The 10,318-nt window shown below is 40.4% G+C and overlaps 1 protein-coding gene across 2 annotated transcripts in view; it reads right to left on the bottom strand.

Moving 5' to 3' along the window:
- Positions 1–10,318, bottom strand: part of Pus7l (pseudouridine synthase 7 like) — a 23,360-nt gene that overhangs the window by 10,394 nt on the left and 2,648 nt on the right. For both annotated transcript variants that reach the window (XM_026782775.1, XM_005354300.3), the window contains exons 2-4: positions 8,502–9,426; positions 5,049–5,208; positions 2,490–2,682 (exon numbers count right to left, since the gene is read on the bottom strand). In XM_026782775.1, coding sequence (XP_026638576.1) covers positions 2,490–2,682; positions 5,049–5,208; positions 8,502–9,414 — 1,266 coding nt within the window. In that variant the 5' untranslated portion in view covers positions 9,415–9,426. The remainder of the gene's footprint in view (positions 1–2,489; positions 2,683–5,048; positions 5,209–8,501; positions 9,427–10,318) is intronic.

Below are 10,318 nucleotides of genomic sequence, written 5' to 3'. Positions count from 1 at the left end.
GAGAGAGAGAGAGAGAGAGAGAGAGAGAGAGAGAGAGAGAGAAAATGCATACTTGCATGGTCACAAGGCCCAGGGGCTTTCTTGAAAATTAAGTCTTCCACACAGTTTATGAGAGAAGCAAACACTTATTCAACCAATAACCACGACTGAGCACCAACTCAAGGCTTGTCCATGAAGGAGGCTAAGAAAATTTGTTATCAGAACAGCACAAAAGCAACTGCAGACCAGGGGCGTATTCCCTATGGTAAATCTCAGCTTTTTGAAAGTTATTTCAAATTTGTATAAAACAGTGTTGGAAGGCTTAGGATAGCTGGAATTATTATCCCTCTGAATTATTAAATATAACCAAAAGTTTATAACCAGAGCTATAACTCTCTAAAGAAAACATCAAGGAACCCTTATTTTCAAGCTACTGAACTTTATTTCTCATAAAGAGACTTTTCCTACTGGCTGATAAAAAGGCATGGCAGGCAAAGAACTCCCCATGCAGGCCTGGTGACCTGATTTTCATCCCTGATGTCACAGTGAAAGGGGAAAACTGACTCCTAAAAGCTATATTTTGCGTACAAACGCGTGTACACACTTGCACACACACGTACACATACACAAACTCACATAGAGTCACACAGACACACATGTGCACACTCACACAGACACACATGTACACACACACACACACACACACACACAGACATGCATACACACTACTAAATAAACTCAGATTTTAAAAGAGGAAGCTGCCTAAAGCTAAGATCGTTTCCATGGGATCTTCTCAACAGGCAATGTTTTTTCAGGAATATCAAAACAGACCTGGTCATTCATGCTATCCCTCAGCATTCACAGAAATCCCTTTTAGGCATTATTTTAGTAAGTATTCAGAAGGAAAAAAAAGTAGAATTTTTAGGTGGGTCAGTCATTGTACACACTTTGTACACAGAGTATACAATCTGAGAAATATTATGTACAATTCAAATTGGAATTTCAAGTTTTTTGTTTGTTTTGCATTGCCACCAATGACCACTTCTACACAAGGGCAGCTAACTGACTGCAACAGGAACCATAGGCCCACAAAGTCATCAAGAACATCTACTATGGAGCCCTATGGAGAAGTGACACCAAAGGTTATGGTTGTGTGTGCACCTTTAAGTGTCTAATGGGTGTGACTTAAAACCTCAGAGTTATTGCATGATGGCTGAGTAGGTTCTGTATATATGTCCTACTCAGCCCGTATAAACATGTGAAACAATTAAAGAAATAGAGCCGGGCGGTGGTGGTGCACGCCTTTAATCCCAGCACTTGGGGGGCAGAGGCAGGCAGATCTCAGAGAGTTTGAGGTCAGCCTGGTCTACAAAGCAAGTTCCAGGACAGCCAGGACTGTTACACTGAGAAATCCTGTCTCAGAAAAAGGGAAAAAAGAAAGGTAGGTAGGAAGGTAGATAGAAAGGAAGGAAGGAAGGAAGGAAGGAAGGAAGGAAGGAAGGAAGGAAGGAAGGAAGGAAGGAAGGAGGGGGAAAGAAGGGCTGGTAAAAATGGAAGAGCTCGAAGAAAGGAAAGGAGGAAAACAAATACATAAACATGTAGTTATGTCTCAAAGAGTAAAAAAAATAAGTAAGAAAATAATGTCTACGATTTATAATTCATATGCATTAAAGAAAACCCAACAGTAGGTAAGAAAGGCAAAAGATATGTACAGCTCTCAAAAGTAAGGTACCTATTTACCCAAGATATCTAGAGGAAAACCACTGAACAAAGCAGCCACAGTGTGAACAGCTGTCTAAACTACCACACACTCCTGAGGGAAGATGCTAGAGAGAAAGTGTCTCAGAGAGCCTCTTCTGGGGATCCACACACTCCTGAAGGAAGACGATAGAGAGAACGTGTCTCAGAGAACCTCTTCTGGGGATCCACATACATTGTTGTAGCCCACCAATGGGTTCCCAAATCAAGACATGAAGACTTATAATTATGAATGCTTGGCCTTAGCTTAGACTTGTCCCCTAGCTTAAACTTAATTTAACCTGTTTCTCTTCATCTGCATTTTGCCTCGGGTCTTTTTTACCTTTCTTTCATTCTGTATGTTCTACTTTTCCTGCTTCTGCTGTGTCTAGCTGACTGGCCCTGAGCCTCTCCCTTCAGAACCTATATTCCTCCTCCTAACTATTCTCTCTGCCCACCAGCCCTACCTATCCCTCTTCTGCCTAACTATTGGCCATTCAGCTTTTTACTGGACCAGTCAGGTCCCTTAGGCAGGCAAGGTGAAATAGATATAACACATCTTTACATAGTTAAAGCAATATTCCACAACATAGTGTCTATTAATTTATGTATTGTTTTAATATAAAACACATCAAGAAAGCAAAAGAAGCTAACATTTAATTATCATTTTAGAAATTAATTACATATGCACACATATCACAAAAATCATCTTTTTTGTGTGTCTAAGAGGATTAGATTCCCCTGCAATCTATTTTCAAACTGTGTTTTCTCACCTTAACATTGTCTATGGCCTCCAAAACTCTCTCACTGAGGCTTGCAGTGTCATTCATGTGATTTTTGAGATGTCTGATGACAATATCAAAGTGGTTTCCTTTGAGCTGACCAAGTCTCAGAGAATCACCCACAGACCGAATATTAAACACACTCATTCTCTTCTTTTTGATTTCCTTTGCAATACTTTTCAACCTATAGGTGATAAATCATATCATCAGCTAAATCTAAATTTAAAAATAAAATTATATATATAACCCAACTTTAAAACGATAGTTGTCAGGCAACTCCTATCAAAATATAAGCATGATGAGTGGCTGGAGAGATGGCTCAGCGGTTAAGAGTATTGGCTGCTGTTACGGAGGACATAGTTTGGTTCCCAGAACCCACATGGTAGCTCACAAGCATCTGTCACTTCAGCCACAGGGGTTCCAGCACCCTCTGCTGGCCTGTACACAGGTAAAACACCCATACACATTAAACAAATATGTGCAATGTTTTTGGGGAAATTCTAAATTAATGGTAGTGAATAAGCACGAAATAGTCACTGTTATAGGACCAGACTAAGAAAGTTAGTTTGGCAACATGAGCAGGTGTGTCAGCCATCTGCCTTCCCCTAGCTAGAGTGGCAGAGGCTCCCAATGGTCCCAGACCTCCTGTCCTAATTTGTCCACTCCTTCTTGGTGTCCCAACATTACTGAAGAACATCAGAGAAGCTGCTCTGAACACTTCCTTACTCAAACCTTCAGCTCTCTGCCAACTTTTAAAAACTAGGTTTTAGGGGCTGGAGAGATGGCTCAGAGGTTAAGAGCACTGCCTGCTCTTCCAGAGGTCCTGAGTTCAATTCCCAGCAACCACATGGTGGCTCACAGCCATCTGTAGTGAGATCTGGCGCCCTCTTTGACCAGCAAGCATACAGACAGAATACTATATACATAATAAATAAATAAATCATAAAAAAAAACAACTAGGTTTTAGGCCTGTCGTTGGTGGCGCACATTCTTTAATCCCAGCCCTTGAAAGGCAGAGGCAGGTGGGTTCTGTGAGTTCAAGGTCAGCCTGGTCTACAAGAACTAGTTTCAGGATAGGCTCCAAAGCTACAGAAAAACCTTGTCTCAAAAAAACCAAAATTAATTAATTAATTAATTAATAAAAAGCTAGATTTAAGATTTCTTTCCTTAAAAAACAAAAAGCCAATATTTTTCTTTATTTCTAATTTTTAGTTCTTATTAAAATTGCCTATTTTATTTAGTAGGGATTGCTTGTTGTCCCTCTAAAACTTCTTGATTTCTAGATCCATTAGATATTGTTACTTCAAGGTACTTGAAATCCCACACCCATGGGCCAAATCAAGGTCATCTCTCTTCTCTTTCTAGGAACTAAGAACATGTATTGCCTTTGGTTGCTAAAAATTAGCCTTCGTCTTACCAGTGTGATAACTGAAGTCCTATAATTCAGAGCATAAAAGCTGCTATTATATAGGCCTTAAAAGAATTTCCTTGCAAATAGTGCATGCTTAGTTTACACCTAAGTGCTAAAATACAAATAGCACATCCAACTAGGAGGAACTCTGATGCACAACTCAGCTTGTGCAAGTTTAAGGAAAACAGCCAAAAGTTGAAGACTGAAGTAAAAGAATATTAACCACAGTATCATTTACAGGAGAAAACTGGATAAAATCCGTTTTTAAAAACAGGAATCTGTTAAGTCTTCTGTGAAAATTATTTTGTAACTCTCTCAGCAAAAACTCTCATATTATTTTATGATAAATATATAAATTACACAGGTAGTATGATTTTCATGTCTGAGATGTGTGCACTATGGAAAACATCTTGAAAACAAAGTGTTTACTGTGGTTATTTTTCAGCAGTGCGGGCATTCATGAACTATCCCTTCTGTGTTTCTTAAATCTGAAGACTACTAAATTACTGCTAAAACTTCATTGCACTGAGAGGTAAAATTTGAGTGTTCTGCATTCTATTTAGTAAGAATGTATCTTAAAGGTAAAGACTTATGATAAAGGCACTATAAAAAGAAAAATATTTATAAATTTTATGTCTCCAATTACACTTTTCTGAATGCAAGTGCATATTTGAACATAGTATCAGATGTTTATGAACAACCCAGACAATTCAAAATCTGTCGCTTGTCTGTTTCCATCCCAGAATTTCCTCCTATTTTCTGTAAGATTTTTTTTCTTTGATTTATGTGTGTGTTTGAATGAATGTTTGCCTTGTGCAAGGAGAGGTCAGAAGAGGACACTGGATCCCATGGTGCAGACTGCAGGCAGTTGTGAGCTTCCCATTCTGAGCCCTGGGAACTGAACCTAGGCCATCTGGAAGAACAGGAAGTGCTTTTAACCCCTGAGCCATCTCACCAGCCCCAAAGTTCATATATATTCAATGCACATTTACACACACACAGAGACAATTATTTTATTAATGCAGAATGTGCTGTTTGCTATGTAATTCGTTAGTTAATATTGATTATAAGGATAAGCTGGCTCTGCTATCATCCTGTGTTTGAACCTTCGGCTTTACTAGAAAGCAACACCGTATTACCTCTCTGGCACCACTTTTCTTACGACCATAGATTGATAGGTGATTGCTTTCTTGTCTTTAAGGCCCGCGTAACTGAAATCCGAAGGAATCACACCAAGTTTGACGGCTAAAAACCCAATTGCTTCAAACATCTCCAGATTTTCCTTTTGTAGGGTGAAAGCTGAAACAAAATAATCCCAGATTACAAAAAAGAAGACGTCGTCCATAATTACATTCTTCACAAACGAGCAGTTTAGGGTAACGAGCCTAACGTGAGGTGTGCTTTAATGAGAACAGAATCTGCACCACAGATCTCAACTGTCACTAAAAAGCACGTGTTGGCTTGTGAAAGGCACACGTTAAAAATTCACATCCTCTCCCTGGGCTTACACACGCACCTTCCTGTCTCCACATGGACCACTTCCATTTCAGACACCCTAAATTTCAACACGCCGGACTCCTGGTTTGTCGCATTCCTGTTTGGAATCCAATGACATCAGCCCTGCCTCAAATGCTTTTCGGGATCTAAGGTTGAATGTCCCACACTAAGGACTGTGCTGATTTTACAAATCATCACGAAACAACCTAGATGTCCTTCAATGGAAGAATGGATGAAGAAAGTGTGGAATATATACACATTAGAGTACTACTCAGCAGTAAAAAACAATGACTTCTCAAATTTTGCATGCAAATGGATGGAAATAGAAAATACTATCCTGAGTGAGGTAACCCAGACCCAAAAAGATGAACATGGGATGTACTCACTCATAGTTGGTTTCTAGCCACAAATAAAGGTCAGTGAGTCTTTATTTTGATATCCTAAAGAAGCTAAATAAGAAGGTGAACCCAAAGAAAAACATATAGCTATCCTCCTGGGTAGGGGAAGTAGACAAGATTGCCAGGCAAAAAATCGGGATCTTAAGAGTGGGGTGGGAGGGGGGTAAGGGGAGATGGGGAGAAAAGTGAGAAGGGTTGGATGGGGAGAACTTGGGGCAACGGGATGATTGGGATACAGGAAGGTAGGATAGGGGAGCAGGGAAGCACATATCTTAATTAAGGGAGCCATCGTAGGGTTGGGAAGAGACTTGGACCTAGAGGGGCTTCCAGGTGCCTAAGGAGAGGTCCCCAGTTAGTTCCTGGGGCAGCTGAAGATAGGGAACCTGAAATGATCCTATCCTATAGTCTTACTGATGAATATTTTGCATATCACCATAGAACCTTCATCTGGCGATGGACCCACACTGGAACACTGGACTGAGCTCCCAAAGTCCCAATGAGGAACAGAAGGAGGGAGAAGATGAGCAAGGAAGTCAGGACCAAGAGGGGTGCAACCACCCACAGAGACAGTGGGACTGATCTATTGGGAGCTCACCAATGCCAGCTGAATTGTGACTCGAAAAGCAGGGGATAAACCCGGACTCTCTAAATATGACGGACAATGAGGGCTGCTGAGAAGCCAAGGACAATGGCACTGGGTTTTGATCCTACTTCTAGCTCTGGCTTTGTGGGGGCCTAGCCAGTTTGGATGTTCACCTTCCTAGACCAGGATGGAGGGGGGAGGACTTCGGACTTTCCACAGGGCAGGGAACCCTGACTGCTCTTCAGACTCGAGAGGGAGGGGGAGAGGGGGGGGGGAGGTTAGGAGGGGGGGAAGTTAGGGGGGGAGAGTGGGAGGAGTGGGAGGCTGGGAGGAGGCGGAAAATTTTTTTTTCTTTCTTAATAAAAAAAAAATTAAGAATAGAATAAAAAAAAAATAGTTGTCAATCATAAAAAAACAAAGAAAAATGATGGCTGCTGGGAACGGAATGGAAAGCATAATTATTTAATTGATACTAATGTCAGAATGGGAAAATGATTAGATTCAGGAGACTAACAGCAGCAATGCTGGAACAACCATGTAAATGTCCTTTATTCCATTAAAATGCACACTTAAGAATGACTAAGAAGATGGGCTGGAGAGATGGAGCAGACATTAAAGACTAGACTCATGACAAAACCTCAAAAATGAATAAAACGGTAAATTGTATATAATATATATTTTACTATAATTTTTCCTAAACATTTAAAGGGTAATAAATTTACTACATAAATACAGATATGTGTGTATGCGTGCATGGGGCAGAGGAAATTTTAACATGAGGTATTTAGATGACAAAAGGTCATCTAAGCAAAATTTCTTTTCTTATTCTTGGACACAGATAGCTTCATACTATCCTCTTAGTGAACCGTTAATTCCAACTTCTGTAAAATTCATTTAAACTAATGTATGAAAAATTCCCATGTCTTGACTCATTATCCCAAACCACTGACACGATTTCGGTAGTATAAAAAGTTAGGACCCTAGAGCAAGTTATACCACACACCAGCAGTTCTCTGCCTATATGTTAATCTATGCTTACTTTTCCTTCAAACTAGACGAACTTGTCCACAGTATTGCTTTCCCCACGTTGATATTTGTGGATGCTAAGCTTTAAATATATGAAAGATTTCGTAAGTCCAAAGGGTTTAAACATTCCTGTGGTTCCAGCACTTAGATAAGCTAGAGTTTGGGATCAGCCTCTGTGAAGTGTGATCATGTCTAAGTAACAGCTTAGGGTTAGAGGGCTAACCTTGCACGCACAAGGTCTTTGGTTCAATCCTGGGCAACGGAAAAGAAATCTCACCCATTTCGTTATGAATTAATGAGATGTAAAACCAAACCCACATCAAACCAAACTCAAACGTCTTAGACCAGAATCCCCACATAGCACAGCCTTGTTCCTGTGTCACACGCAAGTGTACACGCTCTTATATGCCTGCTAAATTAACTTATAAGATATGACCATAGGAAACACTTCCTACCCTCAAGCAAGATATGTAGACCAATTAACCTGAACTTACACTGTGATGTTTCATCGGACCCATCCATCCTAGGATGTCCTTATAGCCCTTTACGGTAATTCTCAAAATATATTCTCCACCCCAAATCAGCAGAAAATGCTTCCTGGAGGAACTGAACCCTTCTGAGGCTGAAAACTGGGGCAGGGCTCAGAAACCTGTTCTTACAACACGCCAAGCGATCGCAATGCATGCTAACCCCTGAGCATACGTGGGATGCCTGATGAGTCAAGTGGGGGGGGGAGGCATACACTACAGAGTATTCTTGTCCCTTCCCAAGGATGACAATATACCCATCTTACTGCCAAATAATTATAGGTGAGATTATTCTGAAAACAGAAAAATTAATACTCTTGAAACCACTCAAATGCAAAACAATTGCTTCAACTCTATCCATTTGTGACTGTTGGCTGTAAATGTCTTTATTATCCGTACTTAAGTAGCTAATTTTCACATTTAGCATAATTTGCAAGGCTTCGTCTTTCTCCAAATATTCAGTTCATATGTTCTTCACAATAGTTCTATGACCAGGCCTATTTATTCAATTTCTCACCTTTCACAAATTTTACACAAGAAAACGACAATTTACAGAATTACCTGTATATACAGCTTTTCTTCTCTCTCCGTCATGACGAGATCTCTTCCCGTGTGTGCGTGCTTTCGCCCGGAACCTCACGGTGACGGCTGTGTTTGGCTTCTCAGCGCTGCGATTCTGCTCAGGGAACGACTTGGTTTCCACAAGGTTTCCAAACTTCTTGTTGAGAAAATGGTGCACAGCTTTCCTGTGATCTTTGTTTGTATCTGGTTCAAAGGTAAATGTGGAATTTTCTCTCTTTGCATCCAAATATTTGAAAAAACCAAGTGCTTCTTCTTCAGATACCAAATGGCAGAGTTCTTTATACTCAAGGTTTGGCTTTACAAGGATTTCACTGTTTTTTCCTACGGTTATTAAAAAAGGAAATGTCTGCCTGACGGCACTGTGTAAGACAGCTCTTTGGCTTTTCTCAAGGATCCTACCTAGTGAGAATTCCAGAGATGCTTCAACTGACTCGGTTTGTGATTTCCACATCCCTTTGACATCACAGGCAAACTGTTCCAGCAACGTATGAGTTTTTTCATCTAAAAGTGAACTTAATAAGTCAACATTTTCTTTTTCGCATTTAGAGGTCACACTGTTGACACTGTGTTCTTCATCCGAGCTGGACTGAAGACTCTGGTCACCATCGGCGTACCCAGGCAAGTTAGCAGAGTCTTCGTCACCTTCATGTTCTAAGAAAACGTCTTGACTATTTAGCTTTGGCTTTTTGACAAAATGACTTGGCTCAGATTGTATTTTATTAATTTCATGAACAGATTCACCAATGGCCTTACTGACTAATTGTCCCTGCTCATCAATCTCGGTAACAATGAAGTCACTTGGGGAGGCTTTTATAGTGCCCAGAAATCCAACATGATCACTAACAAAACATAAGGAACTAAACCCGACTGCACTATCTGTGTCCTCTTCCATTCTTAACAGTGCCTACAAAAGAAACAAAACAGTCAGCTACCAGGAATACAGATAAGAATGAATAATAATAATAATAAGATGTTTGCAACATCCGCTCAGTTGTCTTCCTCTTAATTTTGTGGTTCATAAAAAGCTCTAATAAATTACTTTATAGCTATATGTGTATCCTACTTTCATACAGCACACAGAATTAACAGTCTCACTAATTTGTGACCAAAGGAGTGATTTGTATCTTGATTTCCCAGTCAATCTAAGCTTCTATTATCTAGAATTAAAATGACTAAATTTTGAACTGGAGAAATGGCTCAGCAATCAATCTAACTTCTTCTTGCAGAGGACCCCAGTTCAGCTCCCAGCACCCACATGGCAGCTCACAACCATCCCTAATTCCCATGCCAGGAGATCCACTGCCTTTTTCTGATCTCTGCTGCACCAGGCTCACCTGTGGTTCGCATGCATACGTACACACAAAGCACACTATAACAAAAAAAGGCAAATGTATTAAAAATGTTTAAATTTAAAGAAAAAGACATAAAATGGGTCAGTCTCAAGTTCATCTGAATAGTACCTTTAGGCCCACAGAGAAGAGAGAAGAAATTAGGTTTGTTTTTACAGTGATTGTCGCCCTGGGAGCGTTGAGATCTCCTGGAGCTAATTCCAGAGACACTGCGGTAGCATTTTTATACACTGGAAGTTAGATCATGAGGAAGAGTAAGACAGAAAAGCCTACGGTAAATAGATGTGAGCAGTTCTCCAGAAGCGTAAAGAAAGACTAGTCAGCCTGGCGATGGTGGCGCACGCCTTTAATTCCAGTACTCGGGAGGCAGAGGCAGGCGGATCTCTGTGAGTTCGAGACCAGCCTGGTCTACAAGAGCTAGTTCCAGGACAGGCTCCAAAGCCACAG

Source organism: Microtus ochrogaster, chromosome 15, assembly GCF_000317375.1.
Source record: "Microtus ochrogaster isolate Prairie Vole_2 chromosome 15, MicOch1.0, whole genome shotgun sequence".
In the NCBI taxonomy this organism is placed as follows: domain Eukaryota; kingdom Metazoa; phylum Chordata; class Mammalia; order Rodentia; family Cricetidae; genus Microtus; species Microtus ochrogaster.
This window is presented reverse-complemented; position numbering and strand designations above follow the sequence as displayed.